General features: G+C 37.7%; 1 protein-coding gene across 1 annotated transcript in view; it reads left to right on the forward strand.

Annotated features, from left to right (window-relative positions):
* The first annotated feature begins 2,620 nt into the window (after nt 1–2,620).
* LOC132104445 (partitioning defective 6 homolog gamma-like) overlaps nt 2,621–23,365 on the forward strand; it is a 42,444-nt gene continuing 21,699 nt past the window's right edge. Inside the window, exons 1-2 of the mRNA XM_059509922.1 lie at nt 2,621–2,920; nt 10,236–10,458. Of these exons, the coding sequence (XP_059365905.1) occupies nt 2,846–2,920; nt 10,236–10,458 (298 nt within the window). The 5' untranslated portion in view covers nt 2,621–2,845. The remainder of the gene's footprint in view (nt 2,921–10,235; nt 10,459–23,365) is intronic.

Below are 23,365 nucleotides of genomic sequence, written 5' to 3' on the forward strand. Positions count from 1 at the left end.
CAAACATTGTCTACTGACACTCCAGTAAGGTAATGGCATATTTACTTGGATTTCTAAGCACTAAAATCTATTATGGAGACCAAGCCTTCAAAACAAACTCCAGAACACTGATATCCTTAATGAACAGGCTTCCTGGCGCTGTTAACAGACTCCAGCAGATGCCTATTGGTGGCTGCATACAGGCATGACTGCAGGGGCTGAAGCCCCTTGACCTTGTTTAATCACTCTCTGAGACCGATCACAACAGATCAGTCCTGCTCTCATAATCATTACTCACGGTCAAGAGTGACTGATTCTGGGACAGTTCAGACTATCAGAAGTGGCAATCAGAGAATTTCAGAGAACACAGCCCTCTGGGTTATGAAGGGTCCTGCAGCAGCAGAGCAGAGGACAGTAAAACACTCTGAGTGAGCATGTACGGACAGATGCAAATGTTCGGCAAAAGCATCGTCAGCTTTGCTCTTGATAAATGTAATATAAGTTTTTGCATTACAGTGGCAGTAACAAAACCTCTGTCTCAAGGGGGCTTTTTAATGCAGGAGCTATTAAAGAATGCAAAAATGCTAATTCTGTCAACATTTCCTCGCCCTCATGTCATTGCAAATGACTTAGAATATGGTGTTCAAGTCATAGACTGTATACAAATAAGGCTGTGTAGCATACTTTGTTAAGACTCATTCATATCTGAACTGATAACCACAATAACAGCTAACTAAATTAGTGTATATGTTTGCTGCAGTCATGTTGTCTGCCTTAGAGGTCTTCTTCACGGGTCCAAATATTTGTGCCCGAACCTGAAAGAGACCCGTAATGTACTACACAGAACCAACCCGGACCCGTCTAAAATTTCAAAAGCTGGACCCGGACCCGTATAGATCCGAGAAATGCGACCTGTCTATTATTTGAAAGCTGGACCCGAACCCATTGGGAAGACACAGACCCGACTGGACCCGATTGTCACATATTCCACCTTAAATTGCTATTACAAGTCAATAAACCTGTTGCGAAAAATACAGCTTTTTGTCTTACCTAATTTAAGGAGCCGTAGTCTCTCTTCCTTGTACCTGACCACCAGCGATGCATTACAATCCTCCGACAAGAAAGTTATCCATGTTATTCCTCTCGTTATTCCAAGTCCAAGCTTAATCCACTCATTATTTCAGCTTCAGCGGGTCCCGGGTCTACAGGGCTCGGGTGCACTGTGAAGACCTCTAGTCTGCCTCTTTAAAGTCAACAAGAAATTAAAATTTGCTCTATCAACGTTATAGATCGTCTTGTGAACAATTCATTTTTGTATTTTTACCTTAATTCTCTCTTTCCTTTGGGATTCTTTCGGAATTACATTTAAAATGAATGTGTATTATTTTCAAAGAACGTATTCTCTCATAAAATAGTTTGAGCGTCATCTTTAATTGATTACATAATCAAAGAACACCTTATGATCTTAAAAATTTACAACATGTATACAAAAAAAACTAAAACATGTTTCTTTAAATGACGTCATAAGTCAAACTAAAAGTTTAGTAGTAGTTTACAAACCATGTGAAATATTAAAAAGATGCTGACTGGTGTGATAAACTACCAGAAATGAAACTATATAATTCTGTTTAATTCATAATTAAACTGAAACCATAAGAGTAGATTACTAATCTCAGAAAAAAAGTACATATTAACACCTGAGGTAAACATATTAGCAGGCCTACTGTATGCAAATGTATGAGCACCTTTTAAAAAGGGGTACTAACCCAGACAGTGACAGCTTTTTTTTTTTTTTTTTTGAGAATGTGTGTGGAGACTTCATCTCATGTGAAAGTTACATTTTTTTAAGAGTACTAATTTTTCTAAAACATAGACAGTAAAAGAAAACGTCAGTAAACCTCAACTGCTCGGTTTAAAGCGGAGCGGTTTGTTTTTATTGTGCAGCAGTGACATCTAGCGGCCGTCGAGAACAACCAGTGAATCCACTTGTGAATTCATTGGCTACTTTTATATTAAACTCTTAATCCCAGGATGTTTTTATGTAGTTGTGAGATCACGGCCAAACATAAACATGTCTGTTTTATTGGCTAGGGGTATGTTTGGCTGAGAAGTAACTAAAAAAAACATTCCTGGGAAGAGCAGCTGTCGGGTCTTGGCGCCTGAGAGCCGCTTCCCTGCAATGCCGCACATTCAAACATGTACGTATACTCCCTTAACTGTTTGAAAAGTTGTAATCCACATTCATATGTAATAGGTAGTCAGGAGATATTTACAAATCCTAGTATGGCTAAGGACTAGCTCATGAATATTTATAAAAGCATGCTAAAGCTGCCGGAGCGTCCAGTCACGTGATTTAATTAATATTCACAAGCCAAGCATTCGCAGAGGTATTCGAAAGGACCGCCCACTTTCTTCTGACAACCTACATCTCTACGGATGGGTGGGATGTCAATTTACATTTTAATTAGAAAATGTTAGTTTTCTATGAAAAAAATGCCTTAAACTGAACATTCAATCAACCTTCGCCAGCTAATCTCCGCCCACTTCCTAACGTTCGCTATTCAGCCAATCAGTTAGCTCTAGCGTAACGCGTCACGATATGTATTTAATATTCATAAGCCAAACCAAGCCATAGTAGGACCATTGAGCTGAGAAAAGGAGCGATGATGTCATTTGTGAAACCTAAGCCTACTCCCTCTAGTGAGAGGCGCTGATTTGTCTTTCACATAATTTTTTTTTTTCTGCCGAAGTTTTGTGAAGTGGCCGAGTCACGCAGCCTGCGAGGACTAACTTTTCCGCGTTTTGGACGTTCAATATAATACGAGCCCATCATCCTGGACGGGCTGAAAAGTTTCACGCGAGCGAGATGAACCGGAGCTTTATTAATAAATCGCAATCTTTGCGTAGCTTGAACATGAACGCGGTGGAAGTGAAAAGCAAGGTGAGTTGTGTGATATGCATGCATGAAAATATTCTACGAGAATAATTTCGTTGCGTAGTTATGTTGTATATTTTTAGATGAGAAAACTAGGAATGGCTAACTTTGGTTAGCCATTGCCAAAAATGCCATATAAGCACTAAAGTATGATCTTCGCATAGTTTACTCCGTTAAGAGCATTAAAAAAACGTTTACTTTACTTTTGAGAATTGCATTTGGTTTCATCAGCGTGAAATGAGACACAACACAACCGTTTTGGCGCTTGAGCTGTCACTCTAATGGACCGTGTTTATAATGTGCAGCGTTTATGAATGATCAAGCACAGATCATCGTTCAGTGCTGTGTTTCAGTGGTCTGCATGCAGCATGTGGCTCTCAGATGGGAGCTTTCTGCTCTCGCCTTGCATCTGTGTTTGTGATCCTCACATCAGGACAGGTTAAACACTCCTCATTTCCAGCTGTCCGAAAAAATATCCAAACAACACACGGACATATTTACACATTTGACAAGAGCAAACATGAGATCTGATTCACTGGGATGGGCTCGTATTATTTGTGTTCAGTTGGACAAAGTGAAACTTTTGTGTTTTGTATTACTCACCTAAAGCACATACTAACATCTGTCTATCTATCTATCTATCTATCTATCTATCTATCTATCTATCTATCTATCTATCTATCTATCTATCTGTCTATCTATCTGTCTATCTGTCTGTCTGCCATCCAAGTATCTGCCTGTCGCTCTGTTTATTTATCATTTTCTGTTTCTGTCTATCATTCTATCATATTTTGCCCTTAAAAAATTGCACGAGTTTCATTTATATCATGATGATAGATTTATCATCACTCAAGTGGAGTCGTAGTGACCTTTCATATACTGCATTTGTTCAGTTTGCCTGGGGAAATGCCTGACAAAGCTTTAACCAACTCTTCAGAAATAGAAATAACTCTATATCTGTCACCGCTCATACTAATGGTACTGTGGACTATACGTCTGTTGCAGCCGAGCTGATGGAGACAGTATCTGTCAAGCGCTGTCACTGAGACCCATTGGACCTGGATGATTCATTACATGCCTCTGCTTTTCTATTCGAGTCGTCTCATCTGTCACTTTATAACTCTAACTCTTTCAGAGTGGCTGAAAAAAACTCAGCTGTCTTTTGGACTAGACGTTGGCTAGACAAACTTTTATAATGTGGTTATGGATGTGATGTCCTAATTGCTGGAATGCGTGGGCGACGTGCCCAGATCAAGACCCCATTGCCATTGTCTGATTATTCGCCTCTGTTATTCAGCCGTGCTCTTAATTCATAACAGGGGCTGAAAAGCCCTGCTACTGTTGTCAATGAAAGGAGCCACTGTTTGGGGTCTGTAAAGACGAGAGCACCCCCATTACATTTCTCCTCTCTTGGAAGAGCCAGATACCTCCATGTTGGAGAGGTGCGGATCGACCTGCTTTCCCACTGAAACCCAAAAGAACCAATACTCGCCCCCAAAAGCATCAGTGGATGGATGTTTGAAACCACAACCTGCGTGACAAGAATGTTGATGAAGCTGATATCAACTACGACTGTGTCAACATTACAAAGGATGTGCTGCTCCGCAGTCATGCGCTGAATCATCGTTGTGATGTCACTAATCTCTCACTGTCACACGTAGTGTTCTTTATGATGTCATCACCCCGGTTCCTGTACATCACTATCAGGGAAGGCTTGTTTGGAGAGGAACTCTGCTGTTTATAAGAGTGCGTCAAGGGGTTTCTGATTGAACCTTGTGCCATTGTTCTTTTGTTGCCTCCCAACACTTTTATATCTAAAGAAAACCCACTGATGTGTCTAAGGCTTTGTATATCTCCCCCGACTGCTCTTTCACTGCTGTTTTCCACTGACCTAGCTGGATCTCAGTTGGAAATGTACTCTTTGGAATGCCATACTGACATTTGATAAGATTGGGTTTTGGGTACTGTTTAATGTCACCCAAGAATTTAGCACAAAGAGCTGTGTATCTGTCTGTAGCGCTGTGTTTTGACTTGCCTGAACCTGTCGGGGTTTGAGGACGGATAAAGTGTTTTGGCTGTTCTCATATTACTCCGGATTAGATGTTGGAAATTGGGCAGGTTGGGCTTTGTTCAGGCCCCGGGTTCTCAATGATTTGATGGCATGTTATTGTTTTTGGGATTGAGTTTGCACATGGATAACAACTGAATTGTTAAGCATGGATTCAGATTTACACTGTGTTCTAACCAAACATGAGAAGATTCCAAAGACAAGCAATTTGTCTGTAGACACCGACAAGATTAAGGCCACAGATGTGTCAAAATCAATCACAAATCACTGCCAGTCAGAACAACACTTGCAAAATAGATAACTGTATAATCAAGCAAAAACCATTTTAAAATGATCAAATATACACACTCATTGACTGATACATTTTTACATTGATACAAGTTTAGTTCTGCCATCATTTGCTCACCCTCAGGTTGTTCCAAACTTGTATTAATTTCATTCAGCTGTTGGATACCAAAGAAAATATTTTGAAGAATGTTGGTGACCAAACAGTTGACGGTACCCATTGACTTCCATAGTATGTAGAAAATTCTTATGGAAGTCAATGGCTAGCATCAGCTGTTTGGTTACCTTTGGAAATCTTCTTTTGTGTTCAGTGGAAGAAAGAAACCCATACAGGTTTGGAGCAAATTGATAGGGAGTAAATGAGTAAACTATCCCTTTAAAGTCAAGCAGAATGATACCAAATTTAAACCCTTTTAAGATTTTACAAAGAGGACACATAGTTTTGTATTTTTTTTTTTTTTTTTTTTCTCTCAAATCAGCAGCGTTGCAGGAAGACAGACGTTAAAAAAAAACAAACAAAAAAATCAATCACTCTCGCTGAAGTCAAAGAACTGTTAGAGTTAGCAAAATAAAATTTTAGCTGGCTTCCAGCAGTAAAAAGAAATGGTTATTTAGGCTATGTTTAAATAACCTGATCATTTCAGTCTGACTTTAACAATTTAAGCAGCATATTTAGTAAAGCTAAATTAGAAGTATTTTTTTCCACTTTTTTCTCAAGAAACGTTGACTAACATTATCAGCTGGCCTCGGGAAAAGAACAACAACAGAAGCACATTTTTTTGCCAGGGCAGCAGCACCTCTGATGTCTCATCTGGAGATGATGAATGGGTTAAATTCGCACACTTAGGTGGTGGGTTGGATGTTTGCGTATACGTGTCAGCAGTTGGGCACGTTTTCACACGTAGTCAACTTGATCACACACCTGCCACCACAGAGACCATCCGAGTGTATTTCTGCTGCTTCTCATTTATATTTCATGTGCTAATGACAGGCTGCCACTGGCTAATGTGGGGCTCTCATCCTAGAGGCATAATTACACAGAGCAGCACAGTCCACGAGTCAATGCTGGGATGCTGCAGCCTCAACCTCTGTTGTGAAGACAAAGCGAAGCCTGTGTTTTTTAGGCTGGATGAGACGACCCACGCATTGGGTCAAAACCTCTTCATAGCAGTCCCATGATCAGAGACATAACCTCAGCGTGACCCTGTTAGTGATGGTGATATGCCTCCAACGGTCACTTGCCTCATTCTGAATTTGAAGGCTGAGCTTTATGTGTGTCTCTTAAGGAGATTGTTTTGGTTGGACTGGAATATACTTAAATCACAGCTACTAACCAAAGAACAGTTTGAACTTTTTTTTTTTTTGAATTTTTCCCTTCAGCATGGAACTAGGTAACTTCACATGCCACCATATTGCTATGGTATCTTGTAAAAGTTTGTTTACAGATCTGATAGGTCAGATCCCAATCAGTGGTATTTTGGTATTATTTATATACTATTATATTTGTTAATTTTTTTGTATTAAAATCATTTTTTTATTTTTTTTGTGATTTTTTTTTTTTTTTTTTTTTCTTCCCATTTTGATAAATTTTTATAATATTTCTTATTAGTTCTAATTTATTTTTGTTTCAATTTATGATTTTTGTTAATAATTTTAACTTATTGAATGTAAAAAAATTTAAAGAAAATGTTGAAAATAACAAATGTTGCAATTAACTGAAATAATTTAAGTTTTCAGTTTTATATCAGTTAACAACATGTTTTTTTATCGGTTTAGTTTTAGTAAATTATAACGGTAGCTAGGGCTGCACAGTTAATAGAAACGAATCGCGATTACAATTACGGATGCCACAATTGAATAATCATTCAAATCACCAATTAATCGTTCACTTATGTTATTCTGCGTGCTTGTGTGTTTTTTATGTGTTTTTATGTGTTTTTTTTCTTTCTACAGGTTATCTTAATTAGGGGTGCAGGTTAAATATCGGCCGATAATTCATGCACATCTAGTCAGTAAACCCGGTTCTCTAATCAATGGTAAATTCCATCAGGTGAGTGATTTCCCAAAGAGCAGCTGTTACTACACAGAGCCGTTGTTAACCGACAAGCTGCAAAAATCAATGATGATAATGAATGTGGATTTGCGCAACTTGTCAATTAACAATGGTTTTGTTTAGTAACAGCTGCTCTATGTGAAATCACGCACCTGATGGAATTTACCGCTGATTAGATAATCGGTTTTACTGACGAGATGCGCATTAATTATCGGCCGATATTTATCGTGCACCTCTAATCTTAATTTCTTTTTTTCATTGTTTTAATTTTCGTTTTAGAATAACATGATAATACCATGCATGCATATTGTTTTACCATTTTTATTTAAAGAAACCAATCCAATGTATTTGACATTTGAGGCTTAATACTGTGGAAGATACTGAGAGTTTTTCAGTCAGAGGGTTTTCAGCTTGTTTATTTTCACATAAAAACATGGCATGTAGTTGCTTCAAACAATGGTATTGTAAATTGTGATATTGGTAATTAATAATCGCAATAACAATTTCAATGGAATGAGTAATACCGTTGTTACAGAGTTTATTTATCTTTGATACTGTTAGTTAATAAAAATACAACTGTTCAACTGTTCGTTAGTATATCGCTATCTCATGTCCATTAAAAAACAATAGATTTGATTTGAATAATGTATTGGTAAATGTTAGTTTATGTTAACTAATGTAGTTAGGCTAACTAATGTTAACAATGGAAACTTACTGTAAATTGTTACCATTATAGCAACACTGATCCCAGTTTGTATACTACCTGTCTACTATTAGTACTTTCTAAATAATAGCATTTTAATAGTTGAAACACTTAAAAAGCAGTGTAGAGGAACAGTAATAATGTGTCCTGTGTAAACCGATTTTAATGTGTGTTCTGAGAGAGGGGATGTGTTGGGTTTGTCCACCTGCGGGACAGGGTGACATCCATTGTTGTGGAGGTTTGCTCTGCTTACTCATCACCCTGCATTGTGTGTCTCTCTATTGTGTCTCAGGTCCCTGTTTGCCTCCGTTTCCTCATTACAAACAGCAGAGCTGCCAAGACAGCCGAATAGACTGTTAGAGGCCTTTATCTTAATCTCTCAGTGTCAGTGTTTTGTGATTCCTGACACGTCTGAAGGCTAAGTAGATTAATCAGAGACTACTAAGTTAAAAGAAGAGAAATAAGTCTGCAGTTTTGGATAGGTGGTGAGATGTTTTATGTTGCATACTTGGAGTTGCAAGTTGAAACTGGATAGAATGACGATGGTGTGGTTTAACCTTGAGATTTACAGCTGTGGTTCCCATAATCATGGACAATGTGAAAAGTTTCCACGACTGAAAAAGTCATGGAAATTTCTATAGTGAATGTCCAATCTTTATACTCAAATTTATTTACATCAAGAAATGTCATTTCTGTCCCTGTGGAATCTAAGGATCTAATTTGCTAAAGGTTGCAACGTTTGTAGAATTTAATATTTATTAACTGCATATTTGTTAAATGCAGATGCTATATACGGTTACCAATTGGAAAGGTAAATGCTATAATATCAGCGTTTTCCACACATTGATTTATTTGTGGCGGGCCGCCACAATATCGAAACTGACCGCCACAAATGGATTTTCCAAAAGGTTTTGACTTCATTGAATAAACATGAGCACTGCACATTTCAAAATTAAAAACCAGTGCGGGTGTTTTTATATCACTGTATTTCAGAAGGAAATTGACTGTATTTAGACAATTTACGATTTCATTTTCATTTAATCGTGCATGTAATGCTTGATAAGCATAGTCTGTATAAAAAGGTTAAGGCAGCGTTTGTGAGCTCTCTCCCACTCTTAAAACGCATCTTTCTGGCAGAAAATACATTTGCATATATGTATATATGGGGGCGGGGGATTGCTGCCACGAATAGTGTAAGGCTGTGGGAAACACTAAATATTAAATGTTTATTAATTATTATTATTATTATTAATTTTTTTTTTAACATGTTCACCTCTACAGTTTGTTGATTATTCTCAGGACTGTCAAAATAGAAGACAGTGTTAACCCGTGTTGTCACTTATGGTCCGATGCCAGCTAGATGGGAAGTCATGTCCTAGTGGTTAGAGAGTTAGAGAGTTTGACTCCTAGCCCTAGGGTTGTGGGTTCGAGTCTTGGGCCGGCAATATCGCGACTTAAGTGCCCTTGAGCAAGGCACCGAACCCCCAACTGCTCCCCGGGGCGTTAGCGTTGGGCGATATGGTCATTTTTCAAATCGTGAGATCGACGATACAAGATATTATCGTGCATGGGTGGAGCAAGAGAGAGACTCTCTGTTCTTGTCAATAACAAGGCGGCAGAGCAAACTTATCCTCCATAGTGGTTCTCAACTAATCCTTCTACGTCATCACCACATAGTGAGTGTTATAAGTTAGGTGATCAGTCTTTAAGAGAAGGACTACGTGAGAACCACTATGGATGATAAGTTTGCTCTGCCGCCTTGTTATTATTTTGTCTTTTACTTTATTTGTAACGCCAAGAAAGAGTTAATCTCTCATGTTTGAGAAGAGCGCGTTGTCATGTACCAGCCATTAAATGTGTGGGACTCCTCGTTTTCTATCGCTTTCATTCATGGATTTAACAAGTTATCTGAGTCAAAGCGTTACAACTTCAGCGACTACAGGATCTGATCATCCTGCGCTGTGTGTGTGTGTGTGTGGGTGGGTGAAATGCGGTGCTGAAGTTGTCGTCTTGATTATCGACAGAGAAATCTGCTTATGTCGATATCTCGTCGATAGTATTGTAGTAACAAAAAGAATATTGAATGGTCACTAAACCTTATGTAGTAACAAATGACTAGAAAGATCATTCAAAAGTTTGGGAGCTCTATAAATATCAATGTAGCAGGTACTATTTTTGTTACATCATGCTGATTTCTGCATTTCTCTTGTAGTATGGAGCAGAGTTCCGGAGGATTTCAGTGGATCGATTAAAACCGGGCAAATTTGAGGAGTTCTACAAACTCATCATGACCATCCACCGGATTGCAAACATGGAGGTGATGATCGGATACGCTGACATTCATGGAGACCTCCTCCCCATCAATAACGACGAGAACTTCAGCAAGGCCGTGTCCACCGCACACCCCCTGCTGCGAATCTTTATCCAGAGACAAGGTACAAGCTCTCTCACTTCCCACCCACATCCCTTTATTCTCTATGTCCCAGTTTTTCCTTGCACTGTTTGTTTGTTTTTCAAGGTGGATGTTCCTGCTCCACATTGTCTGGTAACTTGTCTTGGTTTGCCTCAAGATCTAGTCGAGTGATCAGAAGCCTTGTGTAGTAAAACGGGTTTCAAAGTATTCTGACCCCAATAGAGAAAGCTTCAGTTAGGGGTTAAAATCCAGCAGAATGTAGAGTATGAATTAAGCACATACTTGTAGAGTGACGCAGGCAAATTCAGCCCACAATTTCTGCGGTCAGGTGAAAGTATAGGCTCAACAGGATCATGTGATGTGTGATTGTATACTGTGTTCTGAAGCACACGGATACAAACACGCAGTCCCAAACGAGGCCCCCCTGTGTGCAGCTATTATGTTGTCACCATTTCCCTGGCGTGGGCCAGTACACACTGATGTGTGTGTGATAGAGCACTGCGGTCTGAAGATAACTCTCTACAGGAAAGGCTGCTGGTTTTGATGGTAGGGAAGAGAGCAACAGTTCTTTCCTGTGGAGTGACTCCGACTCTTCCTGTAAATCCCAATGCACCTTTAAAGACAAATCAGCATCCTGTAGCTGAACTTTTACAATGTGTGTTAGATACTATGTGTTCAGTTGCACAAATTGTGATTCGACGAATGTGATTCGCAGATTAATTGCACAGTTTAACAATCATAGAGTGAAAGTTTATCATTTGGATGTGTTTTTAAGTCCTGTTAGTTTAACAGAGCGCATATAAGAACGAGCAGAGAGAGAGAGAGCGAGAGAACCCCGGCCACGCACGCACGCTCACCTTCGCCGTCTTCAAACAACACGAGCGCTGTCTTGCTCGCTCTCCCTCGCGCATATTAATCATTATCAACTGACACGATGGTGTCAAACAAAAAAACAAAAAACTATCCAGTGATGAAATGTTTTCTGTGTTGTCAAGTCTTGTGCGATATCCTAAACTGCAGAGATAATTACACAAGGCGTGCTGTACACGTCTGATTCGCGAACTAATGATTCCTTTGAACCGATTCAATTTAATGAATAGTTTAAACAACTGACCTGTCAACACTGAACTCACGAGACGTCTGAATTGGTGTATTAAAAAAAATCTGTAACACTTTACAATAATGTTCTATTTATTAAACTATTTAACTACATTTACCATTTACTATTACTAAACTGCACTTTTACAACATTGTTCATTTCAACATTTAGGCTATAGCCATTGTTGAAATCAAAAGTTGTACATTATTTGTTAACATAGTTAATGCACTGTGAAGTAATATTACCAAACAATGAACAGCTGTGTTTTTATAAACTAAGATAAACAAAGATTAATTAATATAGTAACAAAAGTATTGCTCGTGGTAGGTTCATGTTAGTTAATATGTTAACAATTCAAACCATATCCAAAAGTTACAAACAAATAATTTACTCTAATTTAAATAATACTCTGTTTAAATCATTTAAAATGAGAATGTAAGTGTGCTCAGCCCATTTTTGTTTGTAAGAAAACAATTAGATTAGATTTCACATCGCAATATATATCGCAGAAAAATAAAATATTGCAATGTCATTTTTTCCCAATATCGTGCAGCCCTAGATGGTAATAGGCTGATATATTTAGTCTTAATTTTGAGATTTACCAGGGGATATTTTTATCTACTTGATTGAATAACAGAATTAGTATTAGTTTTGCCATTGCAAAATCTTGTTGATAATTCATAGTTTCTGTATTTAGTCCAAATTTATTGCCCCCCCCATAACTGGCTCCATTGCAACCCCATGATTTGACCCATTTCCGAGTTAAACCAGATATTTAAATGGATAAACTTAGCCTTTGCCAGGAGTTTGATTGACAGGCAATCTGACCAATCATAACGGCAAATCTGCCATTTTGTCCATTTAAACAAACCATACGTTGGTGGACTTGAACTTGAAAAAATGGTGTGTCATGACATCTTTCCACGGTTGAAATAAGATGCCTACTGATGTTCATTCATGTTTATTTCATGCTATAACTAAAGAGGAAGAGATGATCGGTTCACGAGGTACAGCGATCTGTCACGACACATTAAAGAGCCACAAAACATTGTTTATTATTATTATTTATTTAAGAGATTTTGGGGTCTGTAAGATTTTATTTATTTAGAAATGTATAGTTTTATTCAGCAAGGGTGCATTGAATTGATCAAAAGTTATGTTGAAGACATTTACATGAATTGGGGGCCAAGCACCGAATGTGCTTAGGCATCTGTTATACATGTTAGATTTCTTCTTCATCTTCTGCTATTCAGTCTATAGATGTCCATAGAACAGCTTGCGGAAAGTTATGAAAATTGGCACACAGATAGAGGACAGTCTTTACATTAAATGCAGAAAATTTGGAGTCTCTTATTCAAACCCTCTAGCACCAGCAACAATACAAATTTGTGCCTATTTCAATAGAAAGGATAGAAACATTATTTTCCCCCAGATTTCTTGGCTCATGCTCGATCTCGTCCTAGACAGTTTTGTCTGAATTTCACTATACATAATTCAGATCTTCTTCACTGTAAACTAAATCTATATCTATATATAAATCTATCTATATATAGTAAACCCGGGCATTGCTGTTCATTTGAGTGTTCAGATCACTCTTTTCTCAGAAGGACTGCAGCATGTAGAAAGCAGGTCACGCAGACAAAAGAGCCACATGAAAAGAGACAAAACACAGAGAGGCACCTCAGCAGGCCGGGCCGTGCTCATCTTTCCACATCCACAGATAGGACGCTTCTCTTACCGTGCTTTAAAAGTATGAACCCTGCTCTGTGATATTTGCATACTTCCCATCTCTGCAGTTACAAAGCCGTAGTCCAGTACTGCCTGCAAAGAAGACGCAATATATAGTTAAACTCCAAGAACAACTGTCAGTCTTGGTTTTATGATTGTTCACACTTATTGTTGTGGTTTTTAGTGATCCGATTTAGAATACAGATTTTGACACCTTATGCAAAATGAAATCACTTCATAAACAGCGATTTAAAAGTTTATGTAGAAGGATTTAAGATTTAGCTGTTCTTGCTTTGGTAAAAAGCCTTGAATTTGGTCAAACCGTTCATGCATGTAAAGTTTTACTCCACTTGACGGCTTGGCTTCCAATCGTGGATTACGTAAGTCGTGTTTTCTTGTGACAGCTCAAGATTTTAAGTGATTGGCGGTATTTGTACTATTATGCTAATTAGTTTCTTTACTCATAGCTGTGAGTGCCATTCAGCGCTCATAGTAACCATTGTGAATGGTGAACAATGAGGTGCTTTCTCACGGTTTGGTGCTTTCTCCTGACCTGAGCGTGAGTAAGCCCGTAACAAGCATCGCTCGCTGGGCGGTAGTGGAGAGTCCCAGCATTCCCGTCACGCGTGGGTTCCAGACATAGACACGGTCACACAGATAGATGGTGAGTCAGTTTGAACGAGAGACTATTCCAAGAAAGAAAGCCACATTCAAACCACAGGACTACATTTTATGGATGCCAGTGCTTTCCAAAAAAATCAAGTCTGGTTTATTCTTGATGTATCCACAGCTGCGCTTGAGATCACAAATATAACAGTCATCTGACCTACCAAAAATGCTAATTCTGCCATTTGTTTCCTCACCCTCATGTTGTTCCAACTGATAAGATGTTTGTACATCTTGGAAACACAGATGAAGATAATTTTAATGATTAGACTTGGATTAAACCACTCGGTTCATTTGGATTACTTTTACTATGTCTTTATGAACTTTTGGAAGCATCAAAATCTTGCTGGAAAGGACTTTCACTGGAGGAACAGGAACCTCTCTAAAAATATCTTCATTTGTATTCGAATTTTGTACTTATATATTATCAAAATTCGAATTATATTCACATTTAAAATGCATAATTTCAGTTAGGGTGAAGAAAAGCTTTTGGCTTCTCTCCTGAGGCCATAAGAGGGAGCATCGAACAAAATATTACAAATGCACGTTTATTCAAAGCATTAGAATACATGACTGTGAAGTGAATAATAATTAAAACAATGTTTATAAACCCATTATAATTAAGTTGCTTAAACAACTATAAACAAAACTGCATCATGTATGCATGCATAGTTTAATACAAAGAGCAGAAAGCCAATCACACAGAGTACATTTTTCATTTAAAAACATGAGAGGCATGGGATGGGGAAAAACATTTCATTGCGAAATGATGATAAATAGATTTTAAAAGTCTTTTTAGAGGTGGCAAACACATTCCAGTAATTGATTTTTAACTATATATATGAAATAACAATACTTAACAAAAAAGGTGGTAACGTTGATTCATATTATTTTTTAAATACTATGAACAGAAATGGCATATTGAAAAACAAGTCAGCAAATACAGATGCTTTTAAGTCTCACAAGCCTTTAGAAGAACATAATACAGTTAGTTTTAACCAATATATGACCAACTATCTGTTTGATTTCACTGAAAAGCACCAGTTGATAAGAGCCAGTCGTTCAGGCATTATTTGAACTACATCAGTTGTGCTGTGAGTCCTTTAATCACTAAAAGAACCCAGCCATTTGTTTCTGGAATCAGACTTGACTGGCTGTGCAGGGCATGTTGCAGTAAATCATAAAAAATTGGAACTGTTAACTCGTTTTACTCTCTTTACCTTTACTAGGCTACAGAATAAAGGCTGACGGGCCGCTTGTTGAATACTTTTTCTTCTACAGCAATGTACATAGAGAAAACGGCTTTTTTAAACTGCCCCCCAGAGCTCTGAGAACTCACAAACTTTACATTTCCCTTATCTTTTCTTCCTTTCTTTTTCTGAGAGGTCACAAGTGGAGACTTCCTTTATTTAAATACATTATAAAAATGAGAAAAAAAGCAGCCTTGGCAGTCTGGGTTAATTTCCTTTCTTGAGTTCGGCCAGACATGATCTGATGGACAGTAGCAGACACTGACTCAGGGCGCTCTATTGCTCCGTTAAGACCCAGAAGCAGATCTCCCCCCTGCTGACCCAGACACTGGGGACTTCCAGAGCACTGTGGGAAAGACCCACCTGATGTGCACCTGTCCTGACCTGTGTTTGGCCAGAGGCACAGCAACGCCCCCCAGATCTCTGGGTAATGACTAATCTGGGGTCAGAGGAAATGAATTTGACGGATTCATGCACATACTCAATGTTGGGGAGGAGGAACTAATAAAAAGTAGCAATGTTGCTGATCTAACTGCATTTTTCAGTTGCATGAATCTAGCTTTTTCTTTTTCTTTTTTGTACTTGAAGTGCATCTCTTTAGAATGTCACTGTCTTTTCTCTCCTGATTGAAGGATTATTTTCAGTTTATATGTTATAATAATTATACGGAATGGAAATGAATAAGATGTATAAGTCTAGGCACATGACCCAGAAGTTTTGTTTCCTTATGAAGTTAATTTCATTTCATTATGTCTCTCTTTTGACATAATAATAAACTTGAGCAAAACTCTTGAAGCTCTTGATTTTTAAAGGGTTAGTTCACCCAAATATTAAAATTAGTGTTTTACTAACCCCCGAGGCATCCTAGGTGCATATGACTTTCATTTTTCAGACGAATCCAGTCAGAATTATATAAAAAATAGTCTTTGATCTTTCAATCTCTATCATTGCACTCAGCGGGTGTTGCATTGCTTCAGTCCAAAAGAGTGAAATAAAAAGCGCCCATCCATAAAAAAAATGTCTCTCAGAGCTCCGGGGGCATGAACAAAGGCCTTCTATAGTGAATCGATGCATTTTTGTAAGAAAAATATCCATGTTCAAAACATAATCACTGAATGGATGGAAGCACTGCAACACCCACAATGAAACGGCTTGAAAGATCAAAGCCAATTTTTAATACAACTCCGACTGGATTTGTCTGAAAGAATAAAGCCGTATACCCACAGAGTGAGCATATGAAAACTATGAATGCCGTTTACTCTGTCGTGAGTTACTTTTGTGGTCTTTTTTTCTGCTGGTCAAACATAACCATAATTGACCAATCATGCTAACATTTTGGTACAAGAAAGTTAATCTCAATGGCATGCTGTTGATGACCACAAACTGTAATTTTAACTTCAGTCCCCGAGTTTGTAAAAACAAACTAAATGTTTTGTTGAAGTTGACTAAATCTGTTCTGGGTGGTTGTGGGTCATTCCTGTGGGTGGATATTTCTCTATGTAAACAGCTTCTTTCTTTTTTATGGTATGTTTGTGCAGGTTATGTGAAAGTTACAGGGTTTACAAGTCATGACCGGCCTTGCCAGATTGGATGTAACTTTGCATTTATTAATGTCTTATGGCTCAACCTTGTGTATATTTCAAAGTTTATTTTTGCAATTTCTTGCCTCATAGATCTCTGCTTTAATTTATAAATGCTGGAAATGAAAATGATTCTTAAGGAAATTGACAGCACTACAATAGCAGAATTAAAAAAGTGCAATGTCTTTGAACACATTTGTGATCCAGCATAAAGGATTTTTATGTCCTGCTAGTAAAATCGGTAGGAAATCGGTTTCATTGGTAACACTTTACAATAAGGTTCATTAGTTAACATTAGTTAACTACTTTAGTTAAGATGAACTAAGAATGAATAATACTTCTACAGCATTTATTAATATTTTTTCATGTTAATTTCAACATTTAATAATGCATTATTAAAATCAAAAGTTATGCTTGTTAACATTAGTTAATGCACTGTCAATTAACATGAACTAACAATAAATGACTGTATTTTCAACATTTATCACTGCTTAAAATACTATGAAATAGGTTGAGTGCCTTATTCTGTGTAAGTAGCCACATCATCTCACAGAAAGATTTATTTCACTCGACTGACGTTATGAAGTGAATTTGGAGTAAAAACATGTTATTAAATGTGGTGTTTTCACATGCTTTCAGATAGAGCAGCATTTATGTCACTATTTGTTTCACTGACAAGCTCCGCAAACAGCTTTCATAATCGCAGAGCAATTTCCTCTATTTCATTATCGCGCGATTTATATCTTCTGCGATTACGAACGTGATTTTGCGTAGCTTGTCAGTGAACTATGGCTCTGAGTAAATGCTGCTCCATCTGAAAGCATGTGATGGAGATTTACTGATTACAGTCTGTGGTTGTAAAAGTTTGTATGAATGAGGTCATTCAAGTTCACAGCGACCTAAAGTAAGATACATCAGGCCCAAGACTAAAAACAGGACATCAACAAGAAAGAGCTTTTCCTATATGTGGTTTGTTCCTGCCGTTTTTGGAGACACACAGACTAAACCAAACTGAGCCTCTTAGACAAAAATAAAAGTTATGATTTAGGTAAATGTTGATAATGGTGTAGGAAATGTGGTCCAAACTCTTTTAAACAGGGTTTTATCACATTTTTTACTAACACCAGTGGATAAAAAGTACAATTTAAAAGTCTAAAATAGAATAAGAATATAGAATAAGAATATAGTTTGAGATTTGTTAATAACATAGTCACTTGACTCCTAAAAATCTCAAACCATGAGCTATTGTGGTATTCTTCATGCCCTTAAAATGAATGGCATTTTGACAGTATGGCAGTGCATTTGGGCCGTGCTTGTTAAGCGGGGTAAAAACATCTTTCTTAGCATGCCTTTGTAAATGTGCCTTTTAATCTATACTGGAATGATTTTAAAAGTCTGACCACTAGAACTGCAGGAAATAGCTTTTCAAGGCATTCTCTGGCATTGCTAATTTTGTGCTCTTTTACTGGCTAATTTTAGAAGAGTAGCACAGAAGAAGGCGAGAGCGGGGAAAATCCTGAAAACAGTCCATGAGGAAGGACTTAGACAACAGTGAATAGTACAGAGGTCTCAGAGAATTGAACAGTGAAACTGGAGCAGTGTTTAAGACAGGGTTTATTTGAAATATGAGTCATATTTGATACATTTATAGTTTTGGTCACTCTGTGCTGGCATTGTATGGAAAAGAGGAGCTGGGAGATTATGCAACAATCAGAATTTCTGCAAAATTAATTTTCCGTTTTGGGAGAAAGCTTTTAGGAGGAGCTAGTGCTGGATTAACATTATAGATTTTTTATTTTAATTGATCTTCACTTTGATAAATATGGTTTTGTCTCTGTTTAATGTGGCCTGACAGATCACCGTCAGAGCACATGAGCACATCTCATCCTCTTCACTACTAGCCTTAGCAGGGCCTGGATTTCGTTTTGGAAAATAGGGGTGATTTTCCCCCTTTAGGTGGCTCTTAAAGGGGGGGGGGGGTTAATTTGATGGGGGAAATTAAAAAGGATATTTTGTTAGACATCTATTTGTAAACTAAAATCATCCGACCTAAATGTTTTGTCACCCAGTGTATTTGTGTTTTACAATTTATAATGTTGTTGATTCATATTTATATTGAGAGGAAGATTCTTAAAAAAATAACTTCAATTTCAAACTCAAAATTTAATTTATTTTAGCTAAAAAGAAAGTAACAGTCAGTAATAAAATAAGAATGGATAAATAAGCAAAGGCACAAACAAATACAGTAAGAATAACTGTGCTTTAAGTTTTTCAGGTAGGTATAATGGTAATATTGATTTACAGAAATACCACAGAAACTGAAAAATCTATTCAACTTTAAAGACTAACCAGTGTTATTTTAATGTATAAATAAACATTAATGACAGACAGCAGCAGGTTTATTTAGGTTACTGTCTTTTTAAGACCTCATGCACAGATCTAACTGTTACACATACGTTTTGTTTACATTCACTTCATAGCCTATATACAGACGATGTTTAGTAGAAATCAAATGTTTACATGAATACTCATCAAGACGGGCATTTTGACATAATTTTGCATGTATTCTTCATTCTGTAGTTCTTCATTCTGCACTTTAATGTTGGTTTCAGTGTTTCGTTTAATTCATTCTGGTGCATCACTGTTCAAAATGTCTTTCAAATGCAAGTTTTTATCTCCTAGTTTGGACTTTATAACTTGACTCAACAATTGCAAGTTTGTTGATTCTGAGGGAAAAAAGCCAGAAGTGTGGGATATAAAAAAGAGAGAATAACGAGTTGATGTTTCTTATCAGAGGTGTGAGATATAATCTCGGAATTGCAAGAAAAAAGTCAGAATTTTGAAATATAAACTCAAAATGACCTTTTTTTTATTCTTTTATTCCATGGCTTGCACAGACTGCTACGTTAAAACTGTCATTTTCTGCCACCAGATAGACTCCGCCCACAAAAAACGTCACCGCTGTTTGCAAACACTAAAATTGGTCTATTTGGTTCTGATAATTGCATTTTGTTTTGATCATCTTTGCCATCTAATCAATGGATGCAGATATTTGACATGCAGTATCTGTCAGTAACAAAAGGCAATATCTCTGTAGCTATTCAGAATTTCACTTTCAAGCTCAGTGTGTAAATCCTCCAAGACGTTAATGTTCATATAGTCTAAACTCCTCCTCCTTCATCCCAATTCTCAGTGTTATAGTTACTGGAGTGACAGGAGGTCCAAAATAAACTAATTTCAGTAGCATTTAGATTGTCATTGTTTCGCATGTGTCTCGTATCTCCACCGCAAAGTGTTCGTTTTCTTGTCTTTATATAACGCATGTGCCCTTAAATGAGTTAGTTCTCCTGATGTTTCATAAGCGAAAGACTTTAAATAGCAGTGCTTTCCACAGCATAAGGGATATTAAATCCTCATAGAAGGTTCTGCCGTGTTTTTCTTCTGTTTCTCTGTCTGTCTGCAGCAGCAGCCAACCACAGTTTGCACATCTGGCTAGTCGAGGCAGTGGAGCCCAGGGGCTTCTAGGAACTCTGTAATGAGAGAATGCCTGGCCGTCCACACACACACACACACACACACACACAGCTTACCCACAGCTGTTTGTTCTCACCGCGTGCCACAGCGACCACGAGCAGGCCTGAGAATCACTGAACTTGCATCTCAGGAGCAGAGATGAATTTGCCCTCGCTGCGAGATTATATTACATCAGTGATCGTTTTGATGTGCTGTTTATCTGTGCTCCTCTCTGTGCTCTGGACAGCAGTATATTATGCAAAGTAGCGGTTGGTTGAGTCCTGGGACAGAGGGCCGGTCCTGCTAAAATGATTTTTGGCTTTCGTGGAGCACGAGCAGGACTGTGTGCTGCCTTTTTCATCCGGGGGAAAAGAAATAATAGAATGCCACTCGAGGTTGAGTTCTTCATATGCTGGCTGAGTTTAAAGCGTCAGTCACAGTAGAGGGGCTTCACTTCTTTTATGTGCAATCACTCTGGATAATGTGCTGCTTTTGTCTGCACAGCGGAGAGGAGCCTGAGGTGGTGCCATTATCAGCAGCGATTCTCGGAAACATACAATAAACGTTATTCAGAGATGGCCTTTATTTATTTATTTGTTTTTAAGGAGGACAGCAGCTTTCAGGCTAATCTTTGGTACAGCAGTGTTTCCAGTAAAAGTGCTGACCTCTCCAAAACACTGGAGCATAGCAATCATTTTAACATCAGGGTCTGACCCCCCCCCCCCCCCCCAGCTCAGTTCACGCTGAGCACAAAGTCAATTTGGTTAAGCCTGCAAAATAATAGCCATTGTGGAATTTACCATGTATGAATGCACAGACATTTTAACAGAATTTAGGACTGGTGGTGGTGCTTTGTTTGTCATTTAGTGTTTTTGAAAAAAAAGAAACGTATAAATAATAATACTGATAAGAAGATGATAATCCGAATTCTACTAATAACAACAGTAAAATATGCACTAAGGATGAACGAGCTGCTGGATTCATGAATATTAATCAGGTTGTGTCCATTCGCGGGAACTGATATGCTGAAATCAAAACGGATGATAATACGTGAGCACCAGCCAATAAGATTGTCCTTTGCGCATTAGTTCAGACCACTTACGGAAAAACGTAAGAAAAAAAAATCCAAAGGAGCTCCGTTATTTTGACAGGAAATTACAACAACGAAACATTGTTTACATGTAACGCGTCCACTCTGCATGATATGTAAGACTCGCTCGCTCTCTCTTTTTCACACTTCGCGCATGTGAGAGAAAGCGATGCGAGTCGTGCGCCTTCACACTAGAGTTTAAGCTCTGATTGGTTAGCTTCCCACTTGATGCCTCAAAAGACGTAAGAAGACAGATAATCATGGCCTCAAAGTCACATAGTAATGGCTGGCTTCCCTTTGAGAAGAACGATGAAAATACATTTCAGGGTAAGCTGTGCAGCGCCAAGCTGTCACACAAATCTACAACAAATACAATGGGCTATCATCTAAAATTTGTGCATAAAATATCTGGCGATAACAGAGCGGCAACTCAGACGAGCATTGAATCGCTTGCCGTAAGACCTAAATGCAACGCAGGCAGAGCCGAGAAGACGACAAAGCTATTCACTGAAATGGTGGTGAAAGATTTTCTGCCCATTAGTTTCAGGGACAGAGAAGGTTTAAAGGTTTCCTTAACTGTGGTGGAAGGTAAATGAGAATCGGTTTACAAAGCTAAGCATACTTGTCCAGTGGTACCTGGCTGTTCCTGCAACATCTGTTCCAGCGGAGCGAATTTATTCCACTAAATGTGAACAGGCTGCGCACTCGGCTCTCATCTGAGCACGTAGACCGACTTATCTTTTTGAATAGACATTTGAATGTTTCACCTGTCGTGGTAAATATAATATCCATTTTTTTAAAATAATAATATTATTTTAGTTTTGAGTTTTAGCCATACTTAAAATATCTAGGCTATTTGTTCTCTGTTTTATACCTTATAATAGTTGTTTGGTTAAACTTTGGTGAACTTCTTTCTTTATCTTTTAAAAACTACGTTTCACCGCTGGATCAAAATATGCTGCTAAAGATGTACTGGAAGACAATGGGCCGGATTCACGAAACATTCTTAAGAATAAAATTCTTCTTAATTTCTTCTTAATTTCTAACTTAAGATAAAAGATAAGAATATTTTGTATCCCCCCAAAAATCTGGTTAAGAATGTTCTTATCTTTTTTCTTAAGACTGTTCTTAAGACAAAACCGAAGAAGAATTCAAATTCTTGAAAATAATTTTCTTAAAAATAATCGTAAATAACTTAGGACAGCCCCAGACTTGTCTTAAATCCCAAACAATAATAATTATTTAATGAATTTATTGGTTTATTTCACATTAATTGTTATATTTAAGCATTACAACAACAGCTACATATAATACATAGGAGGACTAGGGATGTGCACGAGTTTTCTGAAGGGACAGCGATGAAGGGATCATGATTAGCCTTAGTGCGACGCTGCTTTTTGCTGACTTCAAAACTCAAAACTACAACTCTAAAACGAGTCAGATAGGGAGCTTTAAGTGAACACCGTTAATTTTAGCTTATAAATACATAATATTTGGCAGTATTCAGCGCATATGAATGTGCAGGACGCATTTGCTGTAGAAGCGCAGACTCACATACCGGAAAAGTTCACTCAGATGAGAGCGCAAAAACACGGTACAAAAATGAATGAAACATATTGCTGCAGCTTGAGACAGGCTATTTTAAAAGTAACTGTTCAAAAACAGACCGCATTAAAAACGTGAAGCTGAGGGCCAGTCAAAGTCTCAACGAAAATATACAGTTCATGGAGCGTGCTTATTATGATTATTAGGGTAATCTACCGGAAGCGCAAAAAGACAATCGTGTGAGTTTAGCAGTGCGTCATTCATTCAGTTAACAGCCGTTATTTTCTTCTTAAGAAAAAGTTAAGATGTTCTTAAGAATATATTTGAGAACTTATTAAGAATTTTTAAAGAATTGCACTTAAGAACATTCTTACGAACTTCGTGGAATTTATCTTAAGAAATTTCTTAATTTATTTCTTAAGAAGATTTTCGTGAATCCAGCCCAATGTTTTGTTAAA

This window comes from Carassius carassius, chromosome 25 (genome assembly GCF_963082965.1).
Source record: "Carassius carassius chromosome 25, fCarCar2.1, whole genome shotgun sequence".
Classification (NCBI taxonomy): Eukaryota; Metazoa; Chordata; class Actinopteri; order Cypriniformes; family Cyprinidae; genus Carassius; species Carassius carassius.